We start from the raw sequence: 16,757 nt of genomic DNA on the forward strand, positions 1-16,757 counted from the left end.
TCTTTTCTTATTTTAACATTTTTTCACAGGACCTTGTTCAGTTATAGGCAAACAGTGCAAAATTGTTTAAAAATGTGGTCAATAACTCTGTCTTCTCTGGAGTATTGGATCCTTCAAAAATCTTTAAATTAATGTTGTGACATAGCAAGAAACGTCCAAAATACTCACACAACATATATCCCATATACTTACAGCCCATTAGGCCAAAATATGTATTAAATCTGGCAAGAAACAAACACATTCTCCAATGCTTTTGGAAAAATAACAGAAAACCACTAAGTTATCTACTGTGATTTACAGCCAACTTCACTTTACTCAACTTATAAAGTCCAAATAATTCTCTTTCTTTGAACTCAGAATGGATATATGCATGCAAGGTAATAAACATACCTTGGATAAGTGCAAAGGTAAAATTCTTCTTTATTTTATGCCACTTGGAATTGGTGAAAGAGAAGCAAAGCATCATATTATTGTTTTACAGTTTGGACTTTGAGTTCCTTGTTTGCTAATTCAAATGGGAATTCCCAGCAGACAGTGACCAGGCAGAGGATATTACTTTTAAAGGTTTACTAAATAAACAGCTGTCACATTAGAAACAAAAATACATCAGAAGGTCATGACTAATGTTCAGTGTCCAGTCAGTGCTCACCTAAGAGCTCAAGCTAGCTTCTGAATTTCAGTTCGCATCACAGATGTGTAATGGCCCAAAGGAGACTGCCTGGGGTTCAGGCTGACGGACTAATAACTGCAAAGATTAACATAAAAAAAATACGAAGCTTCACTTATACGTTTTTCAATTTTCAGTTAACACTGTAGTTCAAAAACATACTGTCTCCCCAAACAGAAATTCACAAATATTACTACTTGGTATTTGTTATATTACCTATGAAGTGAAAGTGAAGTGAAAGTCACTCAGTTGTGTTCAACTCTTTGCGACCCCATGGACTATACAGTCCATGGAATTCTCCAGGCCAAAATACTGGAGTGAGTAGCCTTTCCATTCTCCGGGGGATCTTCCCAACCCAGGAATCAAACCCAGGTCTCCTGCACTACAGGCCGACTCCTCACCAGCTGAGCCACAAGGGAAGCTATTACCTATACAAGGATTCATATATGTTGAACTAATATACTGAATTTATATATAAGTTGAGCGATGAGAATTTTTAAAACTGGACCATCTATGCTCTGTAAACAAACTCTACAGTTGTATTTTGTATTCTCAAGTTGTGCTGCCTTACAAAATACAACTGCAGAATTTGTTTACAGAGCATAGAATGGTCCAGTTTTAAAAATTCTCATAGCTCAACTTATTCAGTGAACATCTGGATACCTACCATGTGCCTGATTCTACAGCTAATTTTTAACAATTGGAATAGATGAGTGCTTTCTTAGTGTAATCCTGCTAAAGGGGTTAATATGAGTACAAAGTCAGCTTTTTTGAGCTTTGAAGATCTAAGGGGAAAAAAATCACCTTACTTTGCAAAGGCTGCATGTCATATTGGTCTTAGAACATTGTGTCTCCTTAATGAGAACTAGAGATTCTTAGTTGCCTGTCTTGCAAACCATCCTGTCCCTGTGGGTTTCAAGGAATCTAATGTATCTGTACTTCATAAAAGCATGCTTTCCCAAGCATCTCTGTGTCTTGTAGACATGAAAGAAAGCAACGCCAGGTATGTCTGCATCCCAAACCGCTTTTAGGTCTAAATTTTTATACTGCATAGTATACATAGATAAGTATCCATTGATATACATAGTATGTATAGATCCACTGTGTGGATCACAGTAAACTGTGGAAAATAAAGATAGGAGCACCAGACCACCTTACCTGTCTCCTGTGAAACCTATATGCACATCAAGAAGCAACAGTTAGAACCAGACATAGAACAAAGAATCGGTTCAAAACGTGGAAAGGAGTATGTCAAGTCTGTATATTGTCACCTTGCTTATTTAACATACATGCAGAGTATATAATATGAAATGCTGGACTGGATGAATCTCAAGCTGGAATCAAGAAGGCCAGGAGAAATATCAACAACCTTAGATATGCAGATAATACCACTCTAATGGCGGACAGTGAGGAGGAACTAAAGAGCTTCTTGATGAAGGTGAAAGAGGAGAGTGAAAAAGCTGGCTTGAAACTCAACATGCAAAACACTAAGGTCATGGCATCCAGTCTCAACACTTCATGGCAAACAGATGGGGAAACAATGAAAGACTTCATTTTCTTGGGTTCCAAAATAACTGCAGACAGTGACTGCAGCCATGAAATAAAGACATTTGCTCACTGGAAGGAAAGCTATGACCAACCTAGATAGCATATTAAAAAGCAGAGACATCACTTTGCCAACAAAACTCTGAATAGTCAAAGCTATGTTTTTTCCAGTAGTTATGTAAGAATGCAAGAATTTGACCATAAAGAAGACTGAACACTGAATAATTGATGTTTTTGAACTGTGGTGCTGGAGAAGTCTCTTGAGAGTCCCCTGGACAGTAAGGAGATCAAACCAGTCAATCCTAAAGGAAATCAACCCTGAACATTCATTGGAAGGACTGATGCTGAAGTTGAAGCATCTGATTCAAAGAGCTGACTCATTAGAAAAGAACCTGATGCTGGGAAAGATTGAAGGCAAAAAGAGAAGTGGGGTGGCAGAGGATGAGATGGTTAAATAGCATCACTGACTCAATGGACATGAATTTGAGCAAACTCCGGGAGATAGTAGAGGACAGAGGAGCCTGCTATGCTGCAGTCCATGGGGTCACAAAGAGTCAGACATGACTTAGCAACGGAACAACAACAACACAGTATCCATAACTAAGAGATAGACACGTCATAGTTAACAATCATAATCTTTTGTTTATATATTTTAAAACTCAATAAACAACTTGGGAAATCTTGTTGTAATTTCCAAAACACCTATCATGGTGCTGAGTACATAGAAAGCTCTCAATAAGCTTCATTATATTAATTAAAAAATATTTCTACAGTTTTGTCTGAGCTCTATGATAGAATTTCTGAGATTGATAAACCAATATAAATATTTCATAAAGAAAACAGACACCCTAACATGCTAAGCACCTCAGAAACTTACTTCAGAATTGTACATTATCAAGCCTGATTAAATACTGTTTTCACACAACTCAGGAAATAAATAAGAGAATCTATGCTTTACTCAAGGAATAAGTAGATTCAAGAGATTAGATCTGATAGAGTGCCTGAAGAACTATGGACAAAGGTTTATAACATTGTACAGGAGGCAGTGATCAAAATCATCCGCCCCCCAAAAAAAACAAAAGGCAACATGGTTGTCTAAGGAGGCCTTACAAATAGCTGTGAAAAGAAGAGAAGAAAAAGGCAAAAGAGAAAAAGAAAGATAATAACCATCTGAATGCAGAGTTCCAAAGAATAGCAAGAAGAGATAAGAAAGCCTTTTTAAGTGAACAATGCAAAGAAATAGAGGAAAACAATAGAATGGGAAGGACTAGTGATCTCATCAAGAAAATGAGAGATACCAAGAGAATGTTTCATGCAAAGATGGGCACAATAAAGGACAGAAATGGTATGAACCTAACAGAATCAGAAGAGATTAAGAAGAGGTGGCAAGAATACAAGAAGAACTATACAAAAAGGTCCTAATGACCCAGACAATCATAATGGTGTGGTCACTTATCTAGAGTCAGACATCCTGGAGTGTGAAGTCAAGTGGGCCTCAGGAAGCATTACTACAAACAAAGCTAGTGGAGGTGATGGAATTCTAGTTGAGTTATTTCAAATCCTAAAAAGATGATGCTGTGAAAGTGTTGCACTCAATATGCCAGCAAATTTGGAAAACTCGGCAGTGGCCACAGGATTGGAAAAGGTCAGTTTTCATTCCAATCCCAAAGAAAGGAAATGCCAAAGAATGTTCAAATTACCACACAATTGCACTCATTTTACATGTTAGCAAAGTAATGCTCAAAATTCTCCAAGCTAGGCTTCAACAGTATGTGAACTGAGAATTTCCAGATGTTCAAGCTGGATTTAGAAAAGGCAGAGGATCTCCAGATCAAATTGCCAACATCCGTTGGAACAGAGGAAAAGCAAGAGAATTCCAGAAAAACACCTACTTCTGCTTTATTGGCTACACAAAAGCTTTTGACTGTGTGGATCACAGCAAACTGGAAAATTCTTAGAGAAGGAAAAACAAGACTACCTTCTGAGAAGGGAATACTTCCTCACCTGTCTCCTGAGAAACCTGTATGCAGGTCAAGAAGCAACAGTTAGAACCAGACATGGAACAATGAACTGGTTCAAAATTGGGAAAGGAGGATGTCAAGGCTGTATATTGTCACCCTGCTTATTTAACTTATATACAGACTACATCATGTGAAATGCTGGGCTGGATGAATAACAAGATGGAGTCAAGATTGCCAGGAGAAATATCAACGACCTCAAACATGCAGATCATACCACTCTGACGGGGGAAAGTGAAAAGAAAAGAGCCTCTTGATGAGGGTGAAAAGAAGAAACTGAAAAGCTGGCTTGGAACTCAACATTCAAAAAACTAAGATCATGGCATCTGGTCCCAACACTTCATGACAAACAGATGGGGAAATAATGGAAGCAGTAACAGACTTTATTTTCTTGGGCTCCAAAATCACTGTGGATAGTGACTGCAACCAAGACATTAAGTCTTATTCCTCAGAAGAAAAGCTATGACAAACCTAGACAGCATGAGCAGAGATGTCACTTTGTCAATAAAGGTCCATACAGTCAAAGCTATGCTTTTTCCAGTAATCATGAATGATGTGAGAGATGGACATGAAGAAGCCTGAGCACCAAAGAAAGATGCTTTCGAATTGTGGTGCTGGAGAAGACTCTTGAGAGTCCTTTGGACAGCAAGAAGATCAAACCAGTCAATCGTAAAGGAAGTGAACCCTGAATATTCACTAAAAAGACGGCAGCTGAAGCTCCAATACTTTTGCCACCTAATGCAAAGAGCAAACTCATTGGAAAAGATCTTGATGCTGGGAAAGACTGAGGGCAAGAGAAGTGGGCAACAGAGGATGAGACGGTCAGATGGCATCATTGACTCAAAGGACACAAGTTTGAGCAAGCTCCATAAAAATCGTGAAGGACAGGGAAGCCTGGTGTGCTACAGTTTATGGAGTTGCAAAGAGTCAGACAGCATCGAATGACTGAACAACAACAAAATGCTTTATTTGCCAAAAGAAACTACTTTATTTGCCAAAAAAACCAGAGCAAGAATTAGGGCTCTGTGTGCTTAAGAACAAAGAAAATTTTACCAGATTTACTAACCACATATTTCCTTTCAGAGATTAAGGAAAAGTTAAATGATTTAAATTATGAATGCATCAAATCATCCTATTTCCAGTCCATACACCTTAGACTTCATGGATGAAGGTCTCTCAGATGTATGAACATGATGAAGAGAAGGAAATCGCCAGCTGCAGCAGGGACCCAACACCTGATCTCAGATACTTGCAACACATGAGAAACACAGCCAGCCTATATATCCGTATGTATAGTTCCTGAAAGTAACAAGCATGGTCTATGCATGTGTATCTATGATACCATGTGTCCCCAACCCCCGGGTCACGGGCTGCTACCAGTCTGAGGTCTGTTAGGACCTGGGCTGCACAGCAGTTGGTGAATGGAGGGTGAACACACGAGGCTTCGTCCGTATCTCCAGCCGCCCCACATCGCTCACTGTACAGTCTGAGCTCTGCCTCCTCTCAGATCAGGGGTGGCATCAGTTCTCAGACAAGCATGAACCCTGCGGTGAATTACTGGGATCTACATTGCTCGTTCCTTATGAGAATCTAATGCCTGGTGATCCGAGGCAGTGATGCTAGCATCAGAGAGCAGCTGCTACTGTCTCCCGTCAGCCCCCAGATGGGACCGTCCACTTGCATGAAGACAAGCTCAGGGCTCCCCTTGATTCTGCATTATGATGAGTTGCATGATTATTTCATTATATATGACAACATAAGAATAACAGAAAAAAATTGCACAATAAATGTAATGCACTCAAATCATCCCCAAACCACCCCTCCACCCTGGTCTCCGGAAAAATTGGCTTCCACGAAACTAGTTCCTGTGGCCAAAATGGTTGGAGACTGTGGTATTAATACCACTCTGGTGATTTCCCACGTTTCAAATCTCTCATCTAGAGATAGAAATATTACCTTTCTTGCTTCTTTGATCATCTTCCGAATGGTTTCCTTAATCGTAAGTAGCTGTGCTCTTGGTGGATGAAAGAGGAGTTCAATGTGCGTCCCCCCTAAGAGTCCGGGCATTACATACGGCCAGCCTAAGTCAAGATTTGGTGCTTCCACGTCGGACTCCATAGGCCAGTAAGTCCCTGAAGATGAGGCATCATCGCAGGAATTATCAGTACCATGTGCCGCACTTTGTGCAACTTTTTGAACATTGTTCAAAATGTAATTAATTTCTTCCTCAGCTAGAAAGTCTGACACTCGTTCCTTGGCAAGAAATTCTTTGTATGCATCTAACCCATGTTCAATCAGCGTGTCCACGGCCACTCGGTACCATTCCTTGTAGTGAGGTTCAATGTAATTGTCTGATTTACACTCGTCATTCAAGGAGGAAAGCATTGATGTGCACTCCATGCTTGCAAATCTTTGACAAGGGCACTTTCAAATGTCCATTCGTGCAGGAATGAGACGTATCTGGATGTTTAGAAAGAAGAAAATCAAAATCAGAATTTGGAAATCAAATGTCTTAAAATCCTTGTCAGCTGTTATTTCTACCTTTATTCATTTTTACTACCAGCTCAATATGACATGCATTTTATATTCAAAGTGGCATTAATAATACCACATTCCACATAATCCCAATAATTATTATGATATTATTCACATGATATTCAATAATAATGGTATTATTCACATAATACCATAATCCAAATAAGTTAAACTGATTTCCTTTCACAGATTTTTAGTTGATAAATCCCTTCCCAAGATACCTCTAACTTTAGTTTCTCATCTAAGAAAATATAGCTTCCTCCTCTGACATTCTGAAAGCCCATCCTTCTTAAATTTAATCTGGGATTATACATGGTATGATTAGAATCAGAATAAAACCAATGCCTGGTCAGCCATTTATATAAATCTTTACCAAGTACTTGTTAAGCATATATCCTGATGAAACATAAAAAGCTTCAAAACACTTGCCTTCCAGGAATGTATTAATAAGATGAAGAGGTGAACTATACACGCAAAGCTGTTAGTTACCACTTTGAACAAAGACATATATTGCTAAGGGCCAAAATGAGTACTGTCTGTAGTCCGAGGCTTTTGGAATCAAAGCAAGTCGAGATCAACACGGAATAGAAGAGATACATTATGGATAGCCTAGAGAAGGAGGTGGGCTTCAGCTGAACCTGGGATGATGAGTAAAAATACGATCAGATGTCAAAAAGGAATATTTTCATCCCACACAAGAATGTAAAACATAAACAAAAGCACAGAACAGATATGAGCTTGGTACCTTCAGAGTTCATTTAAAAAAAAAAAAAAGACAACTTGATCTGCTGGAAATCAGGATCCTTGTGTGAGTTGCGGCAGGAGATAAAGGGGAATAGACAAAATGGAGCTAGGTGTGGAGGCCCACGGGAGGTTCTTGTGATTCAGCAAAACTTGTGCTCAAAACAATTAGTCTGGCAGCATCAGGGGAGGAGAGGAGGAATACGGAGCTGAGAGAACCTTTCTCTTTTCAAACTCCCAATGAGGACGTGACAAGAATATTCAAGCAATGGTTCAAAGCACAAACTTGAAATCTGATGGCTTGACGGCATTTAGGTGATAAAGACATTCAGGGCATCAACGACAATACAGATTTCTCTTAGGAAGGAAAATCTGCCTACCCAAGCCCACGCCCCATCCCTCACAATGCCCCCAGAGTGCTATTCGTTCCCCCACTCCCTGTGTCAGATACTGGACAGGACCTTGCGTCAGTCAACTGGGGGGCTTTCCAGGCTTTTGAAGTCACAGTTGCCCTTGTGTGGATGCAGACAAAGAACAACTCTATGATGTGCGACCGGCACTCCCCGGCTCTTTTGACTAAAAATGTCTTTGTCAGTGGCCCTGCCGTAGTTTTCAATTTTCTACTTCACTCAGCCTTACCGAAAAGCGAATCTGGAAGCCATTACCATTTATTAACTCCTCACCTGAAAATACCAGAGTCACTAACCACAGACAAAGTCATGAAGGAATGGACAGTAAACAGGGCCATAGTTTTGCTGGGGGAGAAAAGGTCAGAAAAGATACAGTGTACGGAAAGCCAGAGCGGAGGAATGAGCGGGGCTCAGGGTGACTTACTTTGCTATTTTATGTAACTAGACAGAGACAAGCCTGCCTCCATCCCTAGGCTTGGAGGTTTTACAGAGAAAATCTAGCAGTAATGAAACCTAAAGATTAAATCTGACATAAGAAAAAAAGAGAACATGTTGCATTCAGTCTCCTGGAGGATCCTCAGCTTGAGCCATAACTTCACCAAAGCCAAGGCAACTGGAACTGTCCCTGGGTCCCGGGACCATCATCCTCTGTGCAACATAGCATCTGAGTTCTGGACAACACAGTCTTCCTGCCTCCCATGGAATTAGGACGCAGCTTTGCGGTAGCATGCTCAAACTCCTCCATGGGCTTGAGGAATAAATACTAAGCTGTCTGCTAGTGTGAGAGATACGGTATAAAGAAGTAAAATTTGATTATTTTATTACCTCATTACATCCAACTTAACCTATTGACATGTACCAGGATGTCAAGGAGGGAACTTTCATAAATGTCTCAATCCTATATAGGTGCCCAGGGGTTCTCAAAAGGAGAGATTTGACACCAGTCCCACTCTAAGCAAGAGCAATGTCTGGAGATGTTCTCAATGATAAGGACGTCTGGGGAGGTGTGTTATGGCATGCCATGTGTAGGGACCAGGGATGCTGTGAAGTCTACATCAATGCAGAGGACAGCCGTCCACAGTAAGGAATCGTCTGGTCCAAAATGCAAATGGTGCCAAGGTTGAGAAATCCTCATCAAGTCGCTCGCATCCTGTGCATAATATTAAACTACTAAATAATGACCTTTGCAGTGTTCATTAAAGTTCTCTTTCGCACATTAACACTCATTTATTAACAAAGAAATAAGGTTTTTATTTGTTTGACACAACAAATTAATCTGATGAAAGTTTAGTTCCCTAAGGTTTAGTGAAGTGTAGTTTTCATTTGTTAATTCCAGTCCATGAAGGGACAAACATCCAGTGATCACAGGAAATCACACAGATCATCTGTAATTGTTACAAACAGTAGGCAACTGCTGACTGTTCGTAACAGTCTCAGGCCTCCTAAAGCACTCATTTTTAAAATTTTAAAATTTAACTTTTGTGTTCCTAAAACATGTGACACTACATGTCTATTCCATCTGGAAATCAAAATGCATAAGGTGCTTTAAAAAAACTCAATTCACTTCTGAGCTTTACCTATGCAAATATATACACAGCAAATATTTTTTAAAAACTCATTCTTGAACTATGCATAAGCCAAGAAATCACAGAGATCAGAGAGATTATGAAAGTAAAATAAAACGAGGAGGACACATATGAAAAATTAATTATGAAGGAAAAAAACAATTGGAAGTGAAAAGAAAAGTGAAATCCTATATGACCAATCAAGAGCAAAACCAGTTACGATGCAGATAAAACACACCACAGGAAAAACGCAACAGCCATAAGCACTTAAGTTGAGATATGATGTATAAGAGTTAAGATAAGAAATAAATACCCTGGATTTGTCCTGCTGGAGAGAAGCTATCCTTCAACCATTATCTACAGATCTACTCATTTATTGCAAGGGCTGTTTACATGGAGGAACTTAAAAGAGCCATCTACTGAAATGTTAATGGGGTGAGCAGAGCATAAAGAGCTACTGCAACAAAACAGCACCTTTAGTTAGTTATAGACTCAATATAGCAGTTTAAGGGTTCAACTGTTAAACAGTCGAAAGGTTATATTCGAGGACAAAATGAATTGGGTATGCCTTTAAACATAGAAAAAATTTAGCATCCTTTAATTAATAACCATTAAAAACTCTTAGAAAGTATATTCTCTTCACATACTATTTCACCTATATTTTTTTCACAGGATAGAGTTAACGAGGAGAGAAAAATAAAATCTATCCATGATATGAAAGCTGAGGAGACGGCTTGGCTTATCTATTATTTAAGTGACCGACTCCAGAAAAAGAGCCTTGCAAAACACATGATTCAAATCCAGACCCCCAAACCACCACATGCTGCATTTGCTATCAAACCTCAGGGTCACTGTGGGGAGTATAAATTCCAGAAATGAAATCTGTAAACACAAAAGACATAAACAAAGTATAAAAGAATAGATTTCAATGCGTGGGCCACTCTGAACAACAGTCTGGACATTTCAATTATAAAACTAAATATACAACTAACACAAGGCAACAGCCGCACTCCTAGGGTTGATCCTGAGACGTGGAAACTTACCTTCACACAGAGATTTGGACATGAATGTTTATAGCTGTTTTATTTATAACAGCCCCAAGCTGGAAACAACTCAAACGTCTTTTGTAGTTGAGTATTATACAGACTGTGGTACCCTATATCATGGAGTATTCATCAGCTACACAGTGAACTAACTTCTGATGCCTGAACAACCTCAATGAACCTCAAGAGAAGTATGCTGGGTGAAAAAGGCCAAATCCCAAAGATAATGGTAGAGAGTTACAGTTCTGCAAGGTATAACTGCTGCCTACAAGGAGGGAAACTGCATCAAAGATAACAATGAATTTCTCTGTATTATTTCTCTCAACTTCATGTGAATCTACAATTGTCTTAAATTGTACTCACTAGCAATTTCACCTGCCTTGAATAGAAAACAAAATAAAAATATATCACCAGGAGGGTGAAAGCTTGTGCTCAGGGTCACATCACTAGGTTCAAAGCCTGCTTCGCAAATCACAGTCAGTTCCCTACTTACAAACTTTTAAGTTGTGAGCTTTCAAAGATGCAAACCTGTGTTCCAGCAGCATCAGGGGGAGTGAAACTGCAGCTTGCCCTCTGATTGTGTTAGCTGGGTATCTAGGTTAACTTTGTTTGACTTATGAACAAACTGGACTTGCAAATGGCACTCTTGGAATGGAACTCACTCTTATGTAGGGGCCTTACCGTGTTGTGAAATTTGTGGACAAGTGATCTATGCACGCAAGCGTCAGTCTGTGCCTGTTACCGAATGCAAGTTTGTGTTCCTGACCCACAGTGAGGTCAAACAAACTGAAACATAGGAGTTTGGAGAAAGGCGTATTGCAGGGCCTTGAACGGACAATGTGTGGCTCCTGCTCAAAAACCATGAACTCCCTGAAATGCTTCAGCAGAGCATTTTTAAAGGCAGGTGAGGGAGAAACATCCCAAGAAATGTATCACCTGATGCACAATTCTCTGGTTAATGGTGAGGTACCAGCGTGGTATCACAGGGGTTACATTATCAGTCCTCAGGCTCCAATAGGTCTGGGGCTATATACTCCAGGTCATCAACTTATTTCACTTGGTGATGGATTTTAGCAGCTGAAAAACTTGGGAAAATACGAGATGTTGTTATGGTAGGAATACATCAGAGAGGTACTAAAGCAGAAGATATGGGGAGGGGTCTGTCCCAGGAAGGCCCTATAGGTCCTGTTCAGTTACATGTTCATGACATTAGGTCATTCTAAGAAATAAATGAGGCGAATGCCTGTAAAGTATTTAGCTTTTATTATAATTATTATTATACTACTACTCCTATTTTACATTTTAACAATATGTCACAGTATAATTACTCTAAAGATATAAAACATTTGGTCACAGAAGTCTTTCAGGAGTCAAAGAAAGGCAGAGTCTCTTTCATCCGATCAGCAATGCTAACACTGTTTTGTCAACTGTAGCATTAAGCCAACAGCTAAACCTAGTCTCCATTGTTTACAGTTTCTGATCGCAGAAGGATCACTGGAAAGACTTCTGAAATAAGAGGTTGGTGGGAAAATGCTCCAAGGAGAAATTATAAGCTTCATAAGTAACAGATAGTCTGAGGTTATGATTAGCTCATGGGCAAGCAGCTGGCCCCAAATCAGAACTTTGGCTGAAAGAAATCCCAGAGAGATAAGCATTGCCAATGTCCCTGATGTCCTGTTACCAACTTCAGTCTTAGGCTGTTGCTATTCAACCAATGCAGATGACACCACCCTTATGGCAGAAAGCAAAGAGGAACTAAAGAGCCTCTTGATGAAGGTGAAAGAGGAGAGTGAAAAAGCTGGCCAAAAACTCAACATTCAAAAACCTAAGATCATGGCATCTGGTCCCATCACTTCATGGCAAATAGATGGGGAAACAGTGACAGACTTTATTTTCTTGGGTTCCAAAATCACTGCAGATGGTGATTGCAGCCATGAAATTAAAAGACGCTTGCTCCTTGGAAGAAAAACCATGACAAACCTAGACAGTGTACTTTTTTTTTTTTTGTCATTTTTTTTCCATTTATTTTTATTAGTTGGAGGCTAATTACTTTACAATATTGTAGTGGTTTTTGTAATACATTGACATGAATCAGCCATGGATTTACATGTGTTCCCCATCCCGATCCCCCCTCCCACCTCCCTCTCCACCCGATTCCTCTGGGTCTTCCCAGTCACCAGCCCTGAGCACTTGTCTCATGCATCCAACCTGGGCTGGTGATCTGTTTCACCCTTGATAATATACATCTACAAGCAATAAATGCTGGAGAAAGGTGTGGAGAAAAGGGAACCCTCTTACACTCTTGGTGGGAATGCAAACAAGTATAGCCGCTATGGAGAACAGTGTGGAAATTTCTTAAAAAACTGGAAATAGAACTGCCATATGACCCAGCAATACCACTTCTGGGCATACACACCGAGGAATCCAGATCTGAAAGAGACACGTGCACCCCAATGTTCATTGCAGCACTGTTTATAATAGCCAGGACATGGAAGCAACCTAGATGCCCATCAGCAGACGAATGGATAAGGAAACTATGGTACATATACACCATGGAATATTACTCAGCTTTTAAAAAGAATTCATTTGAATCAGTTCTAATGAGATGGATGAAACTGGAGCCCATTATACAGAGTGAAGTAAGCCAGAAAGATAAAGAACATTACAGTATACTAACGCATATATATGGAATTTAGAAAGATGGTAACAATAACCTTATATGAAAAAACAGAAAAAGAGACACAGATGTACAGAATAGATAGTGTATTAAAAAGCAGAGACGTTACTTTGCTGACAGAGGTCCACATAGTCAAGCCTATGGTTTTCCCAGTAGTCATGTATGGATGTGAGAGTTGGACCAAAAAGAAAGCTGAGCACCAAAGAACTGATGCTTCTGAGCTGTGGTTTTGGAGTAGACTCTTGAGAGTCCCTTGGACTGCAAGGATATCAAACCAGTTGATACTAAAGTAAATCAATCCTGAATATTCATTGGAAGGACTGATACTGAAGCTGAAACTCCAATACTTTGGCCATCTGATGCGAAGAGCTGACTCATTGGAAAAGACCCTGATGCTGGGAAAGATTGAAAGCGGGAGAAGGGGACGAGAGAGAACGAGATGGTTGGATGGCATCACTGACTCAATGGACATGAGTCTGAGCAAGCTCTGGGAGATGGTGAAGGACAGGAAGCCTGGTGTGCTGCAGTCCATGAGGTTGTAGAGACTCAGACACGCCTGAGCAACTGAGCAACAACAGTGCTGTCATGGATTCAACTGAGTCCTCCAAGAAAATATGCTCAAGACCTAACCCTCAGTACCAGTAAATGTGATCTCATTTGGAGACAGGGTATTCTCTGCAAGATACAAGACATAGACAAAAACACAGAATAACTCCAAGAGACTGAAGAGGCAGAGGTCGGAATCCTAGAGACTACTGCCAACACCAGACCTAAGAGAAAGTCATGAACAGATCTTATCCCCTAGAGCTTCCAAGAAAACGGGGTCCCAAGGACACCATGACATCGGATTGTTACCCTCTAGAACTGTGAGAGAATGAACTCTATTGTTACAGGCCAAAATGTGTGGCATTTTGTTACAGCAGCCCTAGGAAGCTAACATAAACACACATAAAGGATAGTTTTTATTTGTAAATCTTAAAAATGTCAAACAAAGGAACTTAAAAAAATTAATTTACCCTTCACAAATGATTTCAATTGTTTTTCTAGTGTATGTGTTATTATAAAACAAGTTTTCTGACATAACTTCAATGTTAGGCAAATTTCTTTAAGGGACATTTTGTAGTCTTTCAAATATTGAAGGAAAAGATACCTCAAATCACTCGTTTTGGATGGGGGATTGACTCTATGATGAGCATCAAAATATTTGTTTACAGAAGATGAGAAAATGTTTTACAAAGGCTTGTTTCAGAACATCCCTGTCTGATAAAATCATAATCTACAGTGGACAAGAGTTGAAAATAACTTATCTCTTTTTTCTTCAAATTTTTCAGTTCAGTTCAGTTGCTCAGTCATGCCCGACTGTTTGTGATTCCATGGACTGCAGCACGCCAGGCTTCCCTGTCCATCACCAATGCTGCCAATATTATGTTTGACTTTGATTTTAAGAAACTTAAGATGACCATTAAAACATTAAAGAAGCCACTACTAAATTTAAACTTCACTGTGATAATCTGCCAAGGGCAATCAGATACCAAATTGTGGCATCCAAACATACGAAGAGTCTAAGCTGACTTCATAATAACACTTTGGACAAAAGGGCCGATAGTGCAGGTCACAGGTTTCCCCCGAGCAGCCAAGGAATCCAAGCTCCTGTGGCACTTGCAGTGTGGGTGCAGGCTGGTCCACAAGCGGGTATGCCCGTGTGGCCCACGCAGTTAGTGTGGGTGCAAACGCCTCCATCCGTGGTCACCAAGAGAAGCATCCTCTTATCAGACGCATGAAAGGGACAAAGCCAAGCAGCTGCATCTCGCTCTGTAAATCCCGATGGAAGTAGCATTGCTCACTACCTAATCATTTCTCAGCTTCCTTAATCTCTTTTAACTGGGGAAGAGCATGACGATCACTTTCACACCAAAATAATCCCACGGTTTGTTTGCTATTGGCTGCTCTTCAACATACTGGCATCCCCAGTCTAAACTAAAGTTCAAATGTAAGAACATAAACACCATGAATTTATGTTCATGACAATGAAACATAGTCATTTATTATATTTGGAAGGATTTATTGAGTAATTCCTGTAGAGAAACGCGTAGGAGAAAGAATAAACACTTTACTGAGAGAACATGTACTTAAGTCAAACCTCAGAGAATTACTCTATGCATGACTTAAAATGAAAGAGAAATTAAAGCAAATTACTCTTGGACCAATATCTGACCTATTCCTAAATTGTGTTTTATTCTGATATTAGTACACCAAAAGATCCAAGGAATGGAACAAGGTAACCTCAACCGGTTGCATCTTGTGCCAAAAACACTCCATCTCAGCCTGGTCCTGATCAATATGTGTGACAATTATTTGCACCAATAAATAGAAAAATGTTGATACAGTTTACAGAATTGAACAACAACATACATGCTAGATGACAGAATCAATGTTCAAAATGATCTTACATAGTAAGATAATAAATCAACTGGATAGGATGAAACCCAATACAAAAAATTTTAAAGTTTAAGTTTACATTAAAAACTAGTTCTAAAAGTACAGGATGGAGGAGGGTAGAAGGAAGATTATGTCATAAAGAATACTTGAAAAACGGAAGTAGTTCATCCAAAGAGAACACAAAGAGAGGCATATTAGGGTAATCTTTATTTATTTATTTTTTTTTAATATTATTTTATTAGTTGGAGGCCAATCACTTCACAACATTTCAGTGGGTTTTGTCATACATTGACATGAATCAGCCATATAGTTACACGTATTCCCCATCCCGATCCCCCCTCCCACCTCCCTCTCCACCCGACTCCTCAGGGTCCTCCCAGTGCATCAGGCCCGAGCACTTGACTCATGCATCCCACCTGGGCTGGTGGTCTGTTTCACCATAGATAATATACATGCTGTTCTTTCAAAACATCCCACCCTCACCTTCTCCCACAGAGTTCAAAAGTCTGTTCTGTACTTCTGTGTCTCTTTTTCTGTTTTGCAAATAGGGTTATCGCTACCATCTATCTAAATTCCGTATATATGTGTTAGTATACTGTAATGTTCTTTATCTTTCTGGCTTACTTCACTCTGTATAATGGGCTCCAGTTTCATCCATCTCATTAGAACTGATTCAAATGAATTCTTTTTAACAGCTGAGTAATATTCCATGGTGTATATGTATCACAGCTTCCTTATCCATTCATCTGCTGATGGGCATCTAGGTTGCTTCCATGTCCTGGCTATTATAAACAGTGCTGCAATGAACATTGGGGTGCACGTGTCTCGTTCAGATCTGGATTCCTCAGTGTGTATGCCCAGAAGTGGTATTGCTGGGTCATATGGCAGTTCTATTTCCAGTTTTTTAAGAAATCTCCACACTGTTTTCCATAGTGGCTGTACTAGTTTGCATTCCCACCAACAATGTAAGAGGGTTCCCTTTTCTCCACACCCTCTCCAGCATTTATTGCTTGTAGACTTTTGGATAGCAGCCATCCTGACTGGCGTGTAATGGTACATCAAAAATATACAAGCAACTCCTGAAGCTCAATTCCAGAAAAACAAACGACCCAATCAA

The 16,757-nt window shown here is 39.7% G+C and overlaps 1 protein-coding gene across 2 annotated transcripts in view; it reads right to left on the reverse strand.

The window, feature by feature from the left end:
* FAM83B (family with sequence similarity 83 member B) overlaps nt 1-16,757 on the reverse strand; it is a 109,108-nt gene that overhangs the window by 79,090 nt on the left and 13,261 nt on the right. Inside the window, exons 2-3 of one of the 2 annotated variants that reach the window (XM_065913133.1) lie at nt 11,461-11,609; nt 6,187-6,690 (exon numbers count right to left, since the gene is read on the reverse strand). In XM_065913133.1, the coding sequence (XP_065769205.1) occupies nt 6,187-6,630 (444 nt within the window). In that variant the 5' untranslated portion in view covers nt 6,631-6,690; nt 11,461-11,609. The remainder of the gene's footprint in view (nt 1-6,186; nt 6,691-11,460; nt 11,610-16,757) is intronic. The other variant, XM_065913132.1, reaches the window with a different exon arrangement.

Source organism: Muntiacus reevesi, chromosome 20 (genome assembly GCF_963930625.1).
Source record: "Muntiacus reevesi chromosome 20, mMunRee1.1, whole genome shotgun sequence".
In the NCBI taxonomy this organism is placed as follows: domain Eukaryota; kingdom Metazoa; phylum Chordata; class Mammalia; order Artiodactyla; family Cervidae; genus Muntiacus; species Muntiacus reevesi.